The sequence below is a fragment of the Epinephelus lanceolatus genome, chromosome 9 (assembly GCF_041903045.1).
Source record: "Epinephelus lanceolatus isolate andai-2023 chromosome 9, ASM4190304v1, whole genome shotgun sequence".
Lineage (NCBI taxonomy): Eukaryota > Metazoa > Chordata > Actinopteri > Perciformes > Serranidae > Epinephelus > Epinephelus lanceolatus.
The window spans coordinates 15,262,002-15,282,956 of NC_135742.1; the positions used below are offsets into that span (position 1 = coordinate 15,262,002).

Consider the following 20,955-nt stretch of genomic DNA (forward strand, 5'->3'; position numbering starts at 1 on the left):
CTTGAAATCTGAGGTCTATGCTTCAGGATGACCTTTGACTCCTATCAGATTTTTATCACTTTTGCTCCTTCATTTTCCCAGTTACTACCTCCTCTACCAAGTAAAAACTCAATCAGCTTATAAAATTCTTTAACAAAAATAATAAACGTGCTGCACTTCAACTGGCTATGCATAATAGCATCTGTGTAATGAGATGTTTTGGCTTCTTTGCTTGACTCTGCAGGATTGTCTGTGTCCTTTTAGGCCTTCTCTTTTTTGTACGGCACTGTTGAAATGGAGGATGTTTCTGTTCTCATACATGTCTGGTTTGCCACCTGTAACCCTATTTCCAGTTATTCACTATTGTAGACAATGATCATAGATGCACAGGGTCTACATATATCATCCAAATTACCCTGCGTGATAATGAAGTGCTTGTTTCAAAAAGACACATAAAACCAACACTCATGGCTTATAACTGAAAGACTCAAACACATGCCAGATAACAGACACAGTTTTTTCTTTTATTCCAGGTACAATTTGTAAAAAGTTTAATTAAAATAATCCAAATAAATAAGCGTCATTCGCTCGAGGGCCTCTTCATTAGATTGTCATTTAATTATACCACATTTTTAATGCTTTTATTACATTAAATTTAGCCCGCTTGTAGGTCATTGAATCATTTTATCTGTAAAAACTTTCACCCGACAATATCTGACTAAAGTCAATGCGTTTTTCAACCACTAGAGGGAGCAATAACACATTTCTTTCATTATAAGGCCAAAAGTCCTCTCTATGCTGCTAAATGAAATCACTTAAGGTTATGGAATAGAATAAAATAAAATAAATATAAAAAAGACAAAAATAAGTTGTTGTTTCTTCTTACATTTGAATTCCACCTCTGTTTATATACACTGTATTAAATCCCATTGAATGTAGGTTTCGCTCATAAACTGGCCCTCACAGTGAAAATCATCATTATTATCCGCTGTGTGTTCACTGAAGGTTTCTCTTTAAGCACTATCAATTACAAACATACAGTCAGAATAAAAACACATAGCCTGGCAATAGAGCAGTGATAGAGATGCATTCATCCTAAAGCCCTACTAGAGAGGGTTTGTGCAACTATTAGACAAGCTCAGTACAGACAGGTTAGGTGAGAGCAGAGTAAAGGACAGTCCTCTTATTACAGTTTCTCTGGTTGCTTATGGGCATTATCTTTGAAACTATGAGCTAATTTTGTGAAACTTTGGAAGAAACAAAAACATTTTTTTTAAGAAAAAGAAATGAAATCTGGCTAAATCTCTCTTCCTTTGTGAATCTGACCAGAGACCAGTGTTTAAAGTTTAGCAAAAAATATGTTATATAATATAAACTGAGTGTAAGAGCAAAGAACATGCATTCAGTTTGGCACACTTGGCATCTGCATTGGCTAAAGTGTTACTAGAATCACTGTTAATGTTTAAGTATTCAGATAAAAGTGTAAACTGATGGTTTTTATTGTTCTTTTGTGACTTGGAAGTAACAAATCAACCCTTACTTCTGGAGCCCCAGCTGTAGAAACCACTGCACAAAATAGTTTACAGATCACAGCAGGTTGTTGCTTTTTCTTCTGTCTTGTGTCCTAAGATTTAAACAGTTGCAGAGGATGATGCCTTACAAATGTTTCTGACAGTTCTCATACACATTCCATAAAGTCAAAGTGCTTATATTAAAAGAAAACCATATAATGAGAATTATGTGATTAGATAAATAATTTGAAAGAGGTCAGTTAACTTAAACAGAAGTACAAAGTAATGCATACGTGTAGCAAGAGATTCTACAAGGTGATTCATAATAAAATGGTATCTTAGTTGCAGTAAGATATTCTGAGTAAAAAGCAAAGCTAAATATACTGAACAAAAATACAATCACAACACTTTTGGTTTTGCTCCCAGTTTTGACAGGTTTAAGTTAAAAAATCTAAGACTTTTTCATGCACACAGACAATCCATCCACCTGACAGGTGTGGCATATCAAGATGCTGATAAAGCAGCATCATTACTTCACAGGTGAGCCTTGGGACAGTCACACTAAAAGGCCACAATAAAATGTGTAGTTTTATCCCAGTACACAGTGTCACAGGTGTCTGTGTGCATTGGCATACTGGCTGTAATGTCCACCAGAGCCGTTGCCCGTGAACTGAATGTACATTTCATGAGCATAAGCCATCTCCAGTGTTGTTTCCCTTAATTTGGCAGTGCAATCAACCAGCCTCACAACTACAGAGCACATGTAGCTGCTCCAGCTCCGGACCTCCACATCCAGTGGCTTCACCACAAGATTATCTTGTAGTCATCTTATTTCACAACCATTAGCCATCTCCAGTGTTTCCCTGAATTCAGCAGAACATCCAACTGGCCACAAAATCACCCAAGTTGTAACGTTATATGATGACAACCTGCTGTCAGGTCAAGTCAGACCCTGGTGAAGATGATGAGCATGCTGATGAGCTTCTCTCAGACAGCTGAGCTGGTGTGACCATGTGGTCTGCAGTTGTGTTGCTGGTTTGATATTCTGCCAAACTGATGGAGACATCATTGGTTATGGCTTATACTTATGAAATGAATATTCAATTCATGGTCTACAGCTCTGCACATTTCCTGCAGTCAGCATGCCAGTGCACACTCACTTAAAACTTATGTCGTGTGATCAAACTACACATTTAATTGTGACCATCCCAAGGCACACCTGTGTAGTAATGATGCTGCTTAATCAGCATCCTGATAGGCCACACCCATCCACCTGACAGGTGTGGCCTATCAGCATCCTGATAGGCCACACCTGTCAGGTGGATGGCTCACTAACACAACTCATACAATTTTCTACCAAAATTTGAGAGAAATAGAGTGCATGAAAAAGTCTTAGATATTTTAACTTCAACATTTGAAAACTGGGAGCAAAAACAAAAGTGTTGTATTTATATTTTAGTTCTTTTGTTACTGCAACTGAGATACCACGAATAATAACAAATTTGCGACCCTAATTTGAGAGGAATATATCTACTGGGTGCACGAAAAAAGTCTTAGATCATTCATTTCAACCTGTGAACAACTGGAGCAAAAATAAATGTTTACATTTTTGTCCAGTGTAGATTGGGTTATTGCACATGCTAAAGGGCCTGTCTTGTTGCTGTAAGATCCAGATGGAGACATTTCTGTTTTATATACAAAGTACAAGTCTTGTTAACTTGAAATTAATAAATCTCTGCACTGAGGGTAAAAATAGCCAAATTATACTAATATTTGCACAACTTGTTGACCTGTGTATGTTCCTATCAGGAGCTTGTTGACTTCTTGTCCATGGTCATTAATGTCACCCAGGTGGTTCCCTCCTACATAAATAAGAGCAGAGGTAACCCCCTCAGCTGTGCAGTCTCACAGCTGCACTGCTCCCAGTCTCTGCTGTGCAATGAAGACCTGAACACTGTGTTGCATTTTCTCTGCTTCGATGAGTAACAGCAGCCAGGGTCTGTCTCTTGTACTGCCCCTCACAAGCTTTGGCAACGTGTTGATGTTTCTTTTCAACATCCTCCTGCCTGCAACTATCATTTTCCTCAACGTGTCTGTGTCACTCTCCATTCTGCTGGACAAGGCAATGCGCAGCGAGAACCGCTTCATGTACATGCTCAGCACCTGCTTCAGTGACATCTGCACCGGCGTGTCGTATTACTACTCTGGTGTCCTCGACGTGAGAGACAGCTTTGATTCTCCTACGAGAACCTTTTACATCGTGCACACTTTCCTAGGGCTGTCTTACATGGCCATCCTAGCCGCACAGGCTGACAGGTACCACGCCGTGGTGGCACCTTTTAAATACTCCCAGCGCATGACCCGAAACAGGACCGTGCTGGTCATCTTTGCCTACTGGGTGTATGCTTTCCTCATCGTGGCTGCGCACAACCTGGTCACCATCGGGGTAGCCAGGACCATCACGAGCTTGGGGACATTTGTGGGGAACATATTAACAGTGATTATAATGATAGGGCTGAATATCAGACTGTTCATCATAGCCAGGTTCCAGCTGGAGAGGGAACCACCCTCTGAGGAGAGAGACAACAAGCGCTCATCGGTGTATCTCATCCTGGTGGTGGCTGTGTTTTTCCTAGCGACGTGGCTTCCCATATTCTGTCATGTTATGGCCTGTAATTTATTTCGCTCGACCTGTTATACCTTTAAAAATGAAGGCACTGACCCTATTCGCATCTTGCCCAGAGTTAATGCTGCCCTGACCCCCGTGCTGTACATCAGAGGGTGCACCGGGCTCAGAGCGAGGCTGCTCACCACAGTGTGGAGACCCTGCTGCAGGAGGAGGTTCAGAGAGAGATGTTTGACGTTCACTCCTTAGTGTTATCCAAAGATGCCTTACATGACGGTTTGCAGAGATTTTACGCAGTCGTTTGATCACATCAGAACACTTAGATGCTGCAGAAAGCATACATATTTTGTCAGTAATCATGTTATCATGTCTCCACTTCTCACAATAAACTGCAGCTCACTCTTCACGGTTACACTGCAGGTGTACAGTCAACCATATATGTTTTATGTGTTTTTATATGTTTTTTTGTTGGATGTTGCTTCAAATTCTTGCTGTCCACATACACACCCACTCCCTTCTGCTTAATTTTAAAGCTGAATGGGTGTCAGCGTTAATGTTGTTTTAAATCAATGCCAACATAACCAAACTAATCAAAGACTGGTAATGATTTCAAACATCGAGGAAAAGCTCAGAATTCTTGGAAGATTGTGGAAATGCTTCCTAATGAACGCACGATTGTTTTTACACAGTATTTCCATAGTTGTTGTCAGATTGCTGTGAATTAATCCAGGTCTTGGATGTAAAGTACTGTAAATGAACACATATCCAATGACGTGTTTGCTTATTATTTTATACTACAAATTTTCAATTAATAACAAATTAAAGGTCTTTGCAGGTATGTTGATGTTTTTTCCATTCATTCCCTTCCTTGTTGGAAACAATTAAATGTGAATTACGCAGAGGACAAAGTGTGTCGCACCCTTTATTATTTGTCCTGATAAGCCTCCACTATATGTGCTATTAAACATCTGGTACATGACATACCCCTGTATGGTTTATCACATGTTTGTCTTTGTCAGTGTCAAGGATCCTCAGCTATAGGGAGAGTTAATAACACAGAGAAACACATCCAGTGCGTCTGAGCGCCGTGATTATGCAACACACAGTGTGCGGAGCTTCCCTGCAGAGGATGCACTTTCCACGACAACCACAGCGTGTCAGAAGAGCACTTTGGCACGGAGCCATAACTTGGATATCCAACGGGGAATGTGAACCATAAACATAAAGCACGAAAGATTAAACTCATACACTATCTGGATCAATCTGTGTCTCCTCAGCACCTTGTAGGATGGGCAGGGATATTCATTAGTAGCTGCAGCGAGGTGGCATCATCACAGTAATCTCACTCACAGGGGTCCAATAAATGGCATGTAGGTGAAACCCATCATGTATCCTGTTTTCTATTGGCTCAGGGCTGGTGTGTGGGTCCTCTGGGCTAAGAGGAGGAGCCAACAGATCGTCACACTCCTGCACATCTGGTGCCCAATTTTTGAACCATAACCGGCTCCCTCTCTCTTTCTCTCTACTGATACCTGTAAATCATCTGGTCATCAATCATCCTGGGCTGTGGTATGGCTTTGGATCGAAGCGTCAAATGGCGGTTAATAGTTTCAATCCATCTGATAAACTGGTTCCAGGATAAACAGTGTTGATGCAGTTTCCTCTGGTGATTTAAAATAGGCGCATTAAATACATTGCATAATTAAACTGCATGTCTACAAGAGAAGACTCTTGAGGTTGCAGAGAAACATAGTCTACACTGCAAAAAATGTCACATAACGTATCCTGCATCCATGCAACGATCTTTTTATATTTAAACCCAGTGATAGCAAACAGGATACTTTTATTTTCCTGCCGCACAAACTTGATTAAAGCATTTTCTATCATGAAAAAGAAGGTTACCACTTTGTTTCAAACTGATAGTTTTAATGCATCTCGGTGAAACTGCACCCGAAACGTGCTGGTTTCGCTCACACCCTCTCATAAAATATATGTTTTGTTTCATTATTCTTTTTAAATAAGAGAAGCAGGTCTTATCAATACGTAAAAATGACTTCCTAAGCGAGACATTTTTTGCAGCGTGGACCTGCATTCAGCAGTATAGGACCATGGCTGAGCCGAGCTGCTACTGCTGCTGCTGCTGGGAGAAGAAGGCCTAAACCACAGTGTGTACATATCCCTCCCTCTGTCTTTCTCTCTCCCTGCCATCTTGCAGGTAAAGTTGCCAGGGGTCCTGGGCTGAGAAAGTGGCCAAACCCTCCCACAGTTGGGTGTTTTCTCTGCTGCACTCTGGGCTGGTTTCTATTCAAATGTGGGTCAGGGGTGAGGAAGCCTAACGTCATAAGCTTGCAACATGGCGTCCCGAAGGCTGTGAGATGAGCAAGAGGATGGTAAAGAACGCTTGAGAACGATCCTACCGATGTAATAAGGTATTTAAAAGAAATTATTTCTCTTTGTGGTGGATTGTAAACGCGCAACGGGGCCGCTTTCGCGTCTGTTTGGATCGGATGGTTTTTCTCGCAGCTGCTGCAAGGATCATAAGGGTTTTCGGTGTTACGGTGGTGTTTTTTTCCACGGCGTGCCAACAAAAAGGGGCTCCGCTGGTGCCTATTCTGGCTCTACCAACCTGCTTGGCAAGCCGAGAAATCCCACATTATTTGCTCGAGCTTATCGCGGCTGCTGCTCGAAACCGCAAAATAAATGATTTGCAAATATTTGTGGCGTTTATTTTGGCGTCGTGGGCTTGTGAGAGATGCCCCCGCGGGACGAGTGTGTACCAAATATTCACCAGGCTGGCAAAGCCCATTAGGCGACAGAAAGGATCCACAAACGGCTCGTTGCTGCACTTCGCAGAAATGTTTCCACACTTTACCGCGTTTTATCCGCTTTTATCATCCAATATGTTCAATGAATCGTTTTCCTAAATGAACTGTAATGAGATGAAGGGTTCATTTAAATCGATCTCTCTCATGTAACCAAAACACCGACTTTCCTTTTTGTCAAATTTGCACAACACGAGACTAATTCAGCGTATTTTACGCACCGTATTTTGCGCAATCATCCTGACAATCATATAGATGTTACAGCCGGTACCTGTAGTGTAACCTGCATTGTTTATATGTAGGTTAAGCCACCGTGGTCTTAGTCACGGCTAATTAAAAAATGGTTTAACGGGATTGACTTGCATGTATACTCGTTACAATGTAGAGACGGATTACTTTCAGGTTTAAATTCTGTCGATGAAGGGGATTGTGTGTCTCCATAGCCTATAGGTGGGCTACTGCTATACATCGACCATCTTTGTGATCGGCTACAGTGTGGGTGTAATGTTACATATAGTGACCCAAAACTGCTCCATTGAAACAGTGTTGCGTGGTATTGATTTCCGGGTGTTAGTTATTATTCTGATAAAAGCAGCAACAACAATAAAAGCAACATCAGTAAGTTGAATATTTGTTTTATTAAATTCTGAGTCAGTGCAACAACAACAAATCACTTGCTAATAAAACAATGTGCTCAGGTGCGAAGGCAGCCTGGGTTCTCAGGTGATTAGTTGTGTTAAAGTACCAAGGGGCATGCAGATAATAAGGCACAGGAATGTGAGCAATGTGGGTTCCCTTAACTGGCTGCTGTTTTTGTGTAACCAAGTGTTTTGTTCTGTAAGTACATTTCCACTGTGGGCTGTTTTACTTTGCTTAGTTTCAACCAATGGCACACATGCTGCACCTCTGATGATAAGATACTTCTGTTTTACTTTAGGCTTAATGGAACTGATGTAGGTTTGTGTGAAAGTATAACAATGCTAAGTTCTCTATAAGTAATTTTGCCAGTTTTAAAAGTCTCACTCTTGATGCTTGAGTAAGCCAGAGGCCCTCACTTGTCCTTTATCTTTTCTGCTCATCTAAAAATATGAGTTTGAAGTCGGTTAGCCGCAAAGTTTTTTTCTGTTCTTGATCTTGTCATGCATGTCAATATGGTTTTGCATCGTCTTGCCTGTAGCTTAATCACACAAAGTGAACTGTGTTTATTCCGCAGGCCGAACGCAGTTGTCGGATGAAACTCCCTTTTTAAGTTTTGTCACAACTTTTAGGGCAATATGAAGATAAATACATCTTTTTTCACACCCTATTATCCTGTTCAGGGTTGCATGGTGCTGAAGCCTATAATATGAAGATTATAGGACTACATTTTGGTTGGTTACACCCACCTAGAAGTGCAGTTAAAGTGAGCAGTTGCTCTGCCTGTCAGCTTAAAATTCAGCCAACACTTAGCTGAATTGTGCTTCTCAATAATGCCGTGATAATGTATTTTTGACTCATCTCGCCAAGCCACAGAGATTGTGTGCTTTAATTTTATATTTTATATACATAATCTAATTTGGTGAGGCTTGTAGAGCTGGAAAGGGCTCCTGGCTGTAGTGCCTGAGGCGTTTGATGATGACAGTGCTGCATCTGTAACAGCAATAAGCTTTAAAGGCTGACAGTGTTTAGTTCATGTGATCCCATTATTCTAAAGACAGTGGTTCTTATAAACGTATGCAAGTATAGAGCTGCAACACTAAATCGATAAAACTATTTTATAATCAGTTAATTTGTTTAAGGAATTAAAAAAAGTAAAAAATTCTCAGGTTACAGCTTATTTCATGTGAATATTTTCTTGTTTCTTTACTTCTCTGTGACAGTAAACTGAATATATTTGGGTTGTGGTCAAAACAAAACCTTTTGAGGATGTCATTTCAGGCTTTGGGAAACACTGATAAACATTTTTCACCTTTTTTTTAAAAAAACATTTTATAGACCAAACAACCAATCGATTAATCGAGAAAATAATCTTCAGATTAATCAACAGTGAAAATAATCATTAGTGGCAGCCATACTGCTGCAGGTATCCAGAAATTATGAAATGAAATAGTGTGCTGTATTTTGAAGAGAAGTGATCAAGTATATTGCACTGAAAATGTTTTATGTAGGCTCTTCGGCAAAGAAGTACCTACCCAGTCTAGCCGTATGCCTACTGTAGCTGTGGTCAAATTTACATTATAGGTAGCTACATCTAGTAAAAACTATAGAACAAGTTAATACAGGCCATAAAAATGACCAAGTCACGTCAACTGATCAGTGTGACTAGTTTCATTGATTACTGTGGACTACAAAGGGGGGCCTGCAGGGTAATTTGAGGCCTGTGTGTGCCTCATGATCGGCTGGTTGGTCTTGCTTCACCCTACTTGTCCCTTCCCATTTTAATACACACACACATGTACCCTGTGTAGATTGTGACTGTGGCTTACAGTGGCGTGTGTGGGCAGCACAATGCAGTAAGGCTACTTAGGCTATATGTTCTGCTGACATGCTAGGCGAGGACTTATAGATTGTGCTTGGCTGTCGTATCTCTACGTATCCGTCTGTTCTGTTCTGCTGTGCGCTGCCTGTTCGAGGGCAGTTTGGTTTGTGCAGTGGCGCAAGCACCTCAGGGCAGGGTTGTTGTTGTTCTTAAAGAAGAAGAAACAGGCTGTGGAATGTAGTGCTGATAGCCAGAAGGTTATGCAGTGTTTAAAGGCTGGAGAAGGAGGAGGAGGGGGTGGCAGCTCTGTAAAACCTTGGACCATACAGGATCTCTCCTTACCCAACATGCCCTCTGTCCTCAGCCCAAGCATTAGGCCCACAGGTCATGTGGGTCTGCTGCTTTTTTCGGGGGGGGTGGGGGGGGGGGGGTGGTTATCTCATCAGCAAAGTTCATTCTCTCAAGACAGAGGTCACTTTATCATACCATTATGTTCACTTGTTAGGGAAGAAGTTGATTACTTCACTTTTGGATTTGCATTTCACAGTTGGCTACAGTTGGTTTGAGTGCCAACTGCCCACCAGTGTTGCTGGTAGCCTTAGTGAATGTCTCCGTGTTTGTTTCTCTCTTTATTTAATTACTCCAGGCATTGTTTTGGGTTTGGATACAGCAACTGAGCCATAAAATACAATACAGCATGAAGACAGAGATTGTTAGATACACACATTTGTAAACTCATGGCACAGAGAGAGTAGTAGCTCTTTAGAGTTTCTCAAAATGGCCCGAGTACAGTTGAGTTAGACGTTTCTTCTGATTAAATATCTGGATTTGTTAATCTTAGAGTCAAACAAATCTCCCATATAATCTTAATATAATCATATTATTTCTTTTAATCAAATGAACACACCTTCAGGTAGTGATTTAACTAAAGAGCAAATATGTAATCTGTATGTTGAAACAAAGTTTGATACTAGATTTATTAATTATATGTTACCTCAAATTGCTGGGAGCTAAATCAGAATGTATTAAATGAGGAAGGCTTTGCTTGTGCAATGAGTTCAGTCTGTGTAATTGCTGCTTCCTGGTTCTTGTCAGGTGCAGCTGCTAAGGAAAGTATTCGGACCTACCTTGTGCACAATTAAATTATGTTAGACATGTAATTTAAATTGATTACATTTGCCGTTTTTACCAATATCTACGCAGTAACTCATTATATCCAAGTGAAAACATGCTTGTAGACACTTTTGCAAATTAATTAACAGTTATAATGTAAAATCTCCTGACACACTATGCCTTTAATCTTCAGAACTTTTATTTTGCATTGATTATGCACACGGCTGCTGATCTCTGTCTGCAGATGCTCACATACCTGTAGCCACCCTTAAATCTGGCATTCTGCCCTGTCCAGCCTGTTTTTGTATTTACTTATTTAATTCTGGCACTATATTGTCCCATGCTGATAAATAAAGCTGGATTGATTTAAATGGGAGTTTACCACAGGTTAGGCAACTGCATCCATCACAACAATACATGTAATGGGGGGTTTGTGAATGCTCTTTTTGCACACATGAGAGCATATGCTTGTATACCTGTTACTCCCTCAAGACTTGGCTGTGGCTTTAGCATCTAGTATTACATGCACACCTCTGACGAAATTCTTTGGTGAGCTGTTGGGATGTAGAAAAAAATGTTAAACCTTAAGTGCCTGCTTTAAAATATGAGGGACATTGTCAGAAAAAGTTTCTCCTTTTTTCTGGGTTTAATGCCCCGCTGCAAGGAAAGGCTGAAATGCAAAAGCTGTTATTTGGACAGCCATTTTTCTTTAGAAAACTGCATGAATTCACTCAGAAAGGAACCCATGGCTTTGATTACAGCTTGTGTTGTGGACATGTAAGATGATTCGTGTGTGTGTGAGAGAGTCTTGGCTTTTCTTCCCTTGCTGCACAGCACCGGTCCATATGGGGTAGGCAGCAACCTTTGGCCCCCTCCTGTGATGAAATGGACGGGGCTCCTTTCATTCCACTGCACCCTGGGCAGGACTTGTTTGTCTGTAACATGGCTGAACTGCCTGAAAGAAAATGAGTCTTAATTGGAAGGGTTCTGTCCTGGCTGCGGTAGGGATACTGTATTTCATGTACTTCCCCCCTCAGTCAGGCAGCACTGGGGTCATTCACCTGTTCACCAGCAGTTGTATCCAACCATTCTGCAGAAATTCATGTCTCTGAGACAAGACAGGTCAGGCTTTACTTATTGTCTCGATGTTTTTGAGCTTTTGTACAGCAGGACGTCTCCCCTGCAGCTTTTCTGAAGAGATTATAACCAGAATTGGATCAGTGTCCAGAATTCCAGCAGATGCTCTGCATCAGAGCTATTCAACCATTTGCCATGGAGACGCAAGTAGAGGCTGGTTTTTATTCCAAGGAAAGGCCACAGCTGGGGATTTCACTTTTTATTTCACCCTCTGTAGTCACACTGGTTGGAACATAACCCTGAATATTCTGCTCTCCATGGCACCACAGCACTGCACTACATACATCACTGTATCTGTCTTGGAGAATTCAATACAAGGCTGTATGGCTTGTGTAGAATTTCAATGCAGAAGCCCATGAGGTTGCTTTAGGTTTCAGCTCAAACTTGATTTCTTTGCCACGTCTAAACTTTAACAGGTTTCTATGGGGGTTTTTACTTATGCGCATGTGCATGACAAAGACTTAAGAGAGGGAAAGTATCGCTGTGGCAGCAGTGTGGCAGGATGAAAAGAAGAGACATTACTCTTACAAGTGCATGTAACTGATCCAAACTCCAAACAGGGTTGAGCAGTGGAATATTTGTAAAACATACACACATCATGCACTGCCTGCTTAAACCAAATGCTCCAAGTGTCCATCACTAAAACACTTTATATATGACGATATTAAGAAATATAACTGGTGGGTTTGCTGGGTGTAACTGCAGGTTTTACAGTCACCAGGTTACTTTGGTACATATAAATGCATTCTCCTTTTTCCTGCCTTTACCTAATTTGCGCCCATATTTTTTTGTGCAGTTAAACACATTAAACTGTGGACCAGAGTTTCCCACATTTTTCTGAAAACTGAAATCGTGACCAAATCATCAGAGACTGGTTCATGTTTTTTTCCCTGTGATGCAGCAGATATTAAGCAGGTGTAAGGGAACATGTTGAGCCCGTAGCCGAAAAGCACCGCTGCTCTGTTTAATCTCCTCATTGTGTCATGAGCCATCCTTTCTGTCATGAGAGAACTGAAACTCAGATAATTGCAGCACTCAGGAGTCCTGCATGGATCAACCTTACCCACACAGCACTGTCAGCCATGTTGAAATGGCTCAGAGGTGGTTGCTCGGTGTTTGTATTTCAAACTGGCTTTGTACCATCCCCCTAGCCCCTCCCCCACTCCCTCTGCCCACCAGCATACTCTCTGGGTGTGTGTGTATTTGTGTGTGTATTGAGTGCATGTGGTTAGCGCACTGTCTCTGTGAGTGCGTGCACTCAGCGAGGCCTTTTGCTCGTGTACAGGATTGGCTCACTTTCCATCTGCTTCAAACAGTCTTTTGCCTGCACATCCGTCTTCTTCTGTCCATCCTCTGCACAATGTGACCATCTGCAAAGTCATTGCTGTATATTGTTCAAAGAAATCGCTGTGAATGAGAAGCCTAGAGGTTGAATATGTTTTTAAAATCCCACTCAAGTCTTGTTTTCTATTGGTTATTTAGCAGATGACCTTTCACAGTAGTAGGGTGTGTTTTGTTATTGCGCCACAGGACTTTGCCTCACCTCTGCCCTCTCTCCTGGCTCTCTACCCTCTGTTCAGGAGATTAGTGCCACAGCCCACTGCTCTCTCAGTCACTGCCGCTGCATGAACACAGACTCTGAAAGGTTTACTAGCTCGCTGTTTAATCCATAAACTCCTTGGGGGGGAAAAAGGATGCAATGACAGTCAGCGGTAAATAAAGTAAATCGAGATCATCCAGATCGCTGGTGTAACCAGTTTAATGTAAAAAAGACTCATGTTAATTCACTGCTGGAGGCACTTTGGTGCATTCTAGTTTTCAGTCCCTTGTCAACCAACACACGGATATGTTATCCTGATTGTGTCTGTCAAGTCTGTGTAAACATCCCTGTCTGCTCATCTCCACATCAGCAGGCTTCTGTAACAAGTCAAGGTTGAGGCTAAGCAGTAGGGTGCTGTGTTTCCCCCTCTGTCATTAAGCCACAGTCACTTTTTGAAAAGGTTAACACTGCAGGCAAGGTAAGCTGATCCTGTGCCTGTGCTTGAAGGGCAACATCTACCCTGGTCTGCAGTCCAAACGCAGGGCTGTCATGGTTGGTATGTGGTGCCATATTCGGTCAGGGCATGTATTGTTTCTCGCTGCCTCCTGATCGGCTATCTTGCCATCTCCCAACCTCCCTGCCAGCCCTTGCAGAGGGCTTAAAAATACAGGGATCCCACTGTGCAGGAAATGCTGCTCGCCAACTGCGTAACATTATACATATGAACTAGTCATCGTGCATACTGGAAACATCGCTGCAACTGTCCCAGTTGGGTCGTCTTTCTAATGGGTCATCCATCCCTGACTTAACACCATAACTGTGAGTCTGTGATGCTCTAACAGCCTGGATATGGTTTTAGAAATGTATCTACAGACAGCACAGGGTGGCATGCACTCAGAGTTGGAGCTGCCATGATGGTGCAGGCCTATCTGTCTCTCTGTGGTATTAAGCGTGCTTTCCTGGGCAGCACCATTGGAAGGGGAGCTGGGCCTACACGTGTCCCACCCTAGCTGCATATAGATCAGCCATAATCCATTAGCAGCTCCCTGGAATCCAGCCGGCACAGCACAGCACTGGAGGGGCCGGGGGAGAGGGTAGCCGTGTGGGTGATGGGGGGAGGAGAGAGAGAGAGAACGAGGGATGAGAAGAGGAGGGGGTGGGGGAGGGCTCTCTCTTTTTTTTTTTTTCTCCTGAGCTGGCTTCTCTACTCCGAGTCCAGCCCCCTTTTTATGTTGGCCTGCTGGAAAAGCCTCTTGAATCCCCCCCATAAAGCCTGCAGAGGTGCGTGTGTATGTTAAGAGAGAGACTTGACTGATATATGGCTTCCTGGCTGGCATCATAGCAGAGGCCCTTCTTTCCCTCGCAGCCCTCTTCTCCATTACCGCCTGCAGGGTTGAGTGCTGCACACCCCAGTCGCACATTCTGCGATTAACTGCAGATCTGGGTTATGTATTCCAGAATAGCTCATTGTAATTCACGTTGGGGACAGCGAACTGTTCCTGGGATGTATCTGCGTGCCCGGTGAGAGGCTGGTGAGGGTGGGAGGATAGAGAGAAAGGAGGAGAGGAGCAGAGGGAAGACGGGGGAGGGGAAGAAGACCAAGAGTAGAAGTGTCAAAGCAGAGGAGGCAAGCCCGGGCCTGGACCTGGGAGTAATGATCACTCCAGCTGATTGTATCAGCCAGCCTAACTGTTCCAACAGAGTCGGCTTTGATGCACCAGCCAGCCATCTCCGGTTTATAGTTTTCGCCTTGTTTTTGTTCTTGTATGATGTTCGATTATTTTTGTGGCACTGTGTTGTCCCCACCATACAGACTTAACGAATTTCCTGTCAGTCTTTTCAACCTCTTTAGTGGCAGTTTGAGGTTTTTATGTGAGTTATTCTGTCAACAGAGTCTGTGCAGTGATTATAGATGTTAACTGTCCGGCCTTGACAGATTATTCAAGGCTTTGTTGAAGAATGGTTTGATGCAGCATGTCATTATTGTGCTGGGAATGTCAGTTTCCTTGAGAAAGCAACTAAAACATGTGTAGCATTTAGGTAGATTTAGTGGCATCTAGCAGTGAGGACTGCAGATTGCATCCCACTGTATTTTCTCCTTGTTTGAATTTCTTCAACGTTCATTGTTCAGGAGGTTTTTACCGGGAGCCAAATTATCTGCAGAGGTTGCCTCCTCTCCAAAACAAATGGACCAGGTGATTAAAACCAATAGAAACACCAAATAAAGCAGTTTCACATTACCAATCAGTATTTATCCTATGCTGTTTAGCACGTCGTAGACGGGCCGCTAGCACAGCACCTGCTAATGTTTGCTCACCAGTTTTTCTGATAACTAAATGTGTGCTCATCTTATTTATGATCCAGACATGCAGGAAATCTTTTACAGGCCTGAACTGTCCACAGAGGTCTCTTCCTCTCCAAAATAAACAGACCCAGTGATTTAAACCAGTAAGAACACTGAATAAAGCAGTTTCAAGTTAAAAAATGAAAAATGGGGCCGTATACGAAAATGTGAATGGCCCTATCTGGATCTAGTTTTTGGTTTGTTTGTTCTGGGCTACTGTAGAACCATTGTGGTGTAACATGGTGATCTCTGTAGAGGAGGACCTGCTCCCTATTAAAATATAATAGATCGTATTCTAAGGTAACAAAAACACAATGATTTTTATTTTCAGATGTTTATTCACTGAAGAAAACATACTTATTATATTCAATATGCCACTATATCCCTTTAAATCCTACACACAGGACCCATAAGGGAACAGGTGAAGCAAAATTTGTGGTGAACTACATTTGTATGCAGTTGTTCTTTGTTAATATACATCTGAAAGTATTCAAAAAGGGAAACAGGCTGTACCAACTGCCCTCTGCTCTGTGACTTTAGAATGAGCTTTGGCTTAATGCATGTTTGTGAATGCCAGCCCTCACATGAATTATTCCATTTGAGGTTTTGAGAGTTCGTCATGTGTCTTTGAACTCACGTTTGGCGCTTCTGTCGCTCCAGCTGAGTGTAGGAATTCCTGCCTTCTTTCCTGCAGCGTATTACGAAACATGATTTTCAGTAAATCTCTGAGTTGGCACTGGGTTGAAATGGCGCGTTTTCACATATATTTACGGCTTGAATTAAGCATTTCTCTGTATTACCGTGTAATCTCCTGTAATACGGTATACCCTGCTCTGATCAGGGGCATTAAAGATATATGTTCACTTTCACAGGATGCCCAGGGCTTTAAGAACATGTCAAACATGAGTCACGGACAGGCCCTGCCGCTTCAACTAAAGCACACTACTACTGTTATGTTAAACCCAAGCTGTTTAGAGGCTCTTGCATCTATTCCAGTAAATTACTTAAACAAAATATTTTGAATGGCAGGCTGAAAGTAGAGCACTGTTGAGCAGAACAGGTCATCACTATGTAGTTAAACAGTGAATGAGATTCATCTGTCCCATTTCCATAAATGAGGGCCTCTCTGGAGGATCAAGTGTTGCTGTCCTTGTCTTTGAGCCACACCCTCCCTCCCCCTCCCTTCTCTGCCCTAGCTCCTGTGTAGTTTTACCTGCTCAGGTGTCACCTAATCCCTCCCCCCGGCCTTGCTGTGGCACCGACCCCCACCCCCAGACAATGGGGCAGGGCTGACATTACCATGACCTAATGGAGGCTAGAGTGAGCCGAGTTTCCAAAGAGGGCACCCCACCGAAACTAGAGTTACTCCATGGAGATAGGGAAGAGAAGCTGAGGGGAGGCTCCTTAGAAAAGTAGTTACTTTACCCTTTCTTCTTCTCCGCCCCGTTGGCTTTTGTGCCAGAACAGTGGCAAAGTGTATCAGAACTTGATCCATGTAGGGTTGCAATTTGTATAAAGAGGAAGGTGAGAGGAAGGGAAGGGTTCCAGTTTCTAAGCTGCCATGTGATTATGTGGCACGCTGTGCTAAAAGTGTGCTAATTTCCCTGTGAGAGCTAAGAGCTTAGATTGATGTACTCACTGTGGGAGTCATAACACATGCAGTTTCATTGTTAGATGTGTCAGACTTGCAAGCACTGTAGCTGTCAGCTTTTTTTCCCGACTTGTATTAAATTTTAATTTCACTGAAGGCTGCAATAAACCAAGCTTGTGCAGAAATGTCCTGCTTTTGAACAATTCAAGCTCTGTCAGTACAACGAGCTTGTACAACACATTGCTTGGTCAACATTTTTGGGCTTTTTTTCATTGCCAACTCAAGTGTGGAAACATTTATTGCCCTCTGTTAAAGACCACTGCTCCCCTTTCATTTCTTTACTCTGGCTTACACACTGTATTGAATAACGTGTCATTTATCATGGTATCAGTCTAATTTTTCTTCATATCTATAATGTAAAACTAGAAGAAGGGCCTGAGGAACATTTTGTCGAAACTTTGCCTTGCAAAGCGAAATAAACTTTGTCTGGAGCCTATGTGTGCAGATTTCCTTTGTGCCCTACAATGTAAAACTGACCACTTTTTTTCATTTTTTTTCTTTCAGCTTTAGGTGGTGCTCGTGTAGGAAGAGAGAGAGAGAGAGAGAGAGAAAGAAAGAAGGAAGGTGGAAATGGAACTGCCAAATCATGCCAAACAACTGCTGCTGCAACTCAACCAGCAGAGAGCCAAGGGCTTCCTGTGTGATGTTATCATCGTGGTGGAGAATGCACTCTTCCGTGCCCACAAGAACATCCTGGCAGCAAGCAGCATCTACTTCAAGTCTTTGGTCCTCCACGATAACCTCATTAACCTCGACACAGAGATGGTTAACCCCTCTGTATTCAGACAAGTTCTGGACTTCATCTACACTGGGAAGCTCCTGTCCTCGTTGGACCAGAGCAGTGAGCAGAACTTCAGTGCCCTCTTAACCGCAGCCAGCTACCTCCAGCTCCATGACCTCGCTGCTCTGTGCAGAAAGAAGCTCAAGCGCAGTGGTGGGAAACCCCTGCCAGGTAAACCCTCCACTCCAGGTCCCCTCAGCCGCTTACGCCTCAACAACCAGCGCCTTTCCTCTTCTACCCCTGCTGGCCCCAACAACCACTATCCTCCGACCCCCTCCGATGCCGACCAGCCACAGCCAGATGAAGGCCTTCGGGACAAGTTCTCAGACGACGAAATGTTTGTTGGCAGCTCTGCGAGGAATGGCAATGGGGGGAATGGCAGCAGTAACGGTAACCTCAGCAGTGGAGGCAGTGCTGGGGAGCCAGACCATGGACTAGATCTGTCCAAGAAGAGCCCTCCCTCTGCGGGCACAGCCACTGATGCCCTCAGCCCACACAGCAACTCCCAAGAATCCCCTCAATCTGCCTCAGTATCCACAACCAACAGTGCCTCACTGGATGACTCCTCTACCACCCTACCAGGTGTAGACAACTGTGGCTCAGAGAGCATGGAGCTCAACTCCTCCTCTAAAGCCTCAGATGAAACCCAAAACCAGCCTGACGGCCCTCCACCCCAGAAGAAAACTCGGCAGGGTGCTCGTAAGAACGAATGGCCTAAGAAAGAGGCGTCAGGGTTGAAGTCTGAAGATCACGACAGACCCCTGGTTAACGGAGTGATTGTGGGTCCTAAAGATGGCCGTTCCTCTGACCAGTCCTTCCAGTGTAAAGATGAGGAAGAAGGAGGAGAGAACGGCCAGGACCACACTGATGAGAGTGGGCAAAGTGACGGAGAGAGTGCAGGAGGCGGCGGAGGAACAGGAGGGGGACACCACAGCGCCAACTACGTGTACCGGCAGGAAGGTTTTGAGCCAGCATTTGGAGACAACCTCTATGTGTGCATACCCTGTGGTAAGGGCTTCCCCAGCTCAGAGCAGCTCAATGCTCACGTGGAGACACACAATGAGGATGAGCTCTACATCAAAGAGGAAGGAGGGACCTTTGTGAAAGAGGAAGATGAGGAGGAGGCAGAAGACCTCTCTGCCCCTGTGGGTCCCTCCAACTTTGGCTCTGAAGCGCGCCCGTTCAAGTGTACAGTCTGCAGTAAGAGCTACAAAGACCCGGCGACGCTGAGACAACACGAAAAGAGCCATTGGCTGACCAGGCCTTTCCCCTGCAACATCTGTGGGAAAATGTTCACCCAGAGGGGCACCATGACGCGCCACATGCGCAGCCACCTCGGCCTCAAGCCGTTTGCATGTGAAGAGTGTGGCATGCGCTTCACACGCCAGTACCGTCTGACAGAGCACATGCGTGTCCACTCTGGGGAGAAGCCGTACGAATGCCAGCTATGCGGGGGGAAGTTTACCCAGCAGCGCAACCTCATCAGTCACCTGAGAATGCACACCTCACCCTCTTAGAAATGCATCAAGCCAAAGAACTCTGGGAATAGAAAAAAAAACGCTTCTCTACCTTTTTCCATCTTGACAGCAAAGAAACGCACACGTACACGTTCACATGCAGACACTCACAGTTTCTACACATGTATTCCAGTTTACGACGCCCTGGCTAAGTGAATGATGTAGCTGTTAGCCACATTGGGCTCTTGGTGACGGTGGGAACTTGTTGATGCAAGGATCATGTCATCATTTATATCAAGCGACGTCTGCTCACCTCTCAGGAGTTCTAGAGGGACAATTACTCCTGTCTCTCTCCAAAGTCACAAAGCCATGGTGGAGTGGCACGACTTCTGGTCTGCATTGCAAGTCTGTCAAATGTGAATGTGGGTACTGATACAAAGTCAAGCCCCCTCACCTCATACCCCTCAGCAGCCTTTCTCTCTTCTACCTTTTGAGCATTGAGTCTTTGAGTCATTCAGATTGTTCCTCAAACTGATTAACTCAAGAGTCCCCTCTCTACTCCAGTGCTATTTTGACCAAAAACCCGTGCAAACAATACTGGCAATAATTCAGCAAAAAGATGATTTTAACCTGACAGCTTTATATCCTTTGTTACGTTGGTGATGGGGATCTGTATGTAAGAGGAGGGGTAACTGGGTTTGGGACCATCTCCATGCTTTAACTGAAAGTCCTGAAAGAAATGGTGGGATGACATTTGGATTTTAGTTTTTACAGATCACAAATACTCAAAGGTCCTCTCTGCAGCTGGCCACAGTAATATAGAGAGGATTATCATTGTTTTCGGTTTTGCCTGCTAGTGCTCCCAGGAATGAGTCCTGGGTGAAAGATGAACCTCTTGAGGTACTTGTTTTACTTAAAGAACTTGTAATGTTTCAGTGAATGTTTAAACTGGAAAGTCTTGGGATTTTTCTTGTGGAGGGGAGGGATTTGGGTGGGTGGGAGGGTGGGGGTAGTTTAAAGGGGGTAAGGAGAGGGTGTTTTAGACTGAGCGTCATGCTCGGTGGGTACGTTTTATTTTTTTGTCTGTATAGCTTTCCTCCCCTCAGAAAAAAGAAAAGTCTATTTATATAGGCTTGTGACCTCGCTACCTCTGATTACTCTTACGAACTCTATGTCGATTAGTTGAAAGTTCCTATGTAATTAATTGTAAAAAGTGTGTAGATTATGGTAACTTTTCACCTAATGCTTTAACCTGCCCATCTCTCAACACAGGTTTTTAATGCTCATAGATTTTACACATTAATTTTGTTTTTAGCTGTTGTTTTTACTTGTCAAATATAGCTTTTTCAGGCGCCCTGCTCAGTGTCGGCCCACCTCAAAGTGTACTGTAGCTTCCTGCCTGGAGAATATAGTGGTTAGTTAGTGTAGATGTATAGTGTTCCAAAGATCTTATGAATGTTGAGGAGAACAGAGCTAACTAACATTGCTAGACAAGGTCATAACCAAAGTTTTTTTAAAAAAAAAAGATGTACTTAA

General features: G+C 43.3%; 1 protein-coding gene across 1 annotated transcript; it reads left to right on the forward strand.

Moving 5' to 3' along the window:
• The first annotated feature begins 6,438 nt into the window (after positions 1 to 6,438).
• hic2 (hypermethylated in cancer 2) lies at positions 6,439 to 19,900 on the forward strand. Its single transcript, XM_033618883.2, has 2 exons — positions 6,439 to 6,545; positions 17,686 to 19,900. The coding sequence occupies exon 2, from the start codon at positions 17,752 to 17,754 to the stop codon at positions 19,477 to 19,479; it is 1,728 nt and encodes a 575-aa protein (XP_033474774.1). The 5' UTR covers positions 6,439 to 6,545; positions 17,686 to 17,751; the 3' UTR covers positions 19,480 to 19,900.
• The last annotated feature ends 1,055 nt before the right edge of the window (positions 19,901 to 20,955 follow it).

Bases quoted from the DNA above. Each gene is read 5' to 3' on its own strand.
- hic2 (XM_033618883.2), top strand. From the start codon at position 17,752: ATGGAACTGCCAAATCATGCCAAACAACTGCTGCTGCAACTCAACCAG.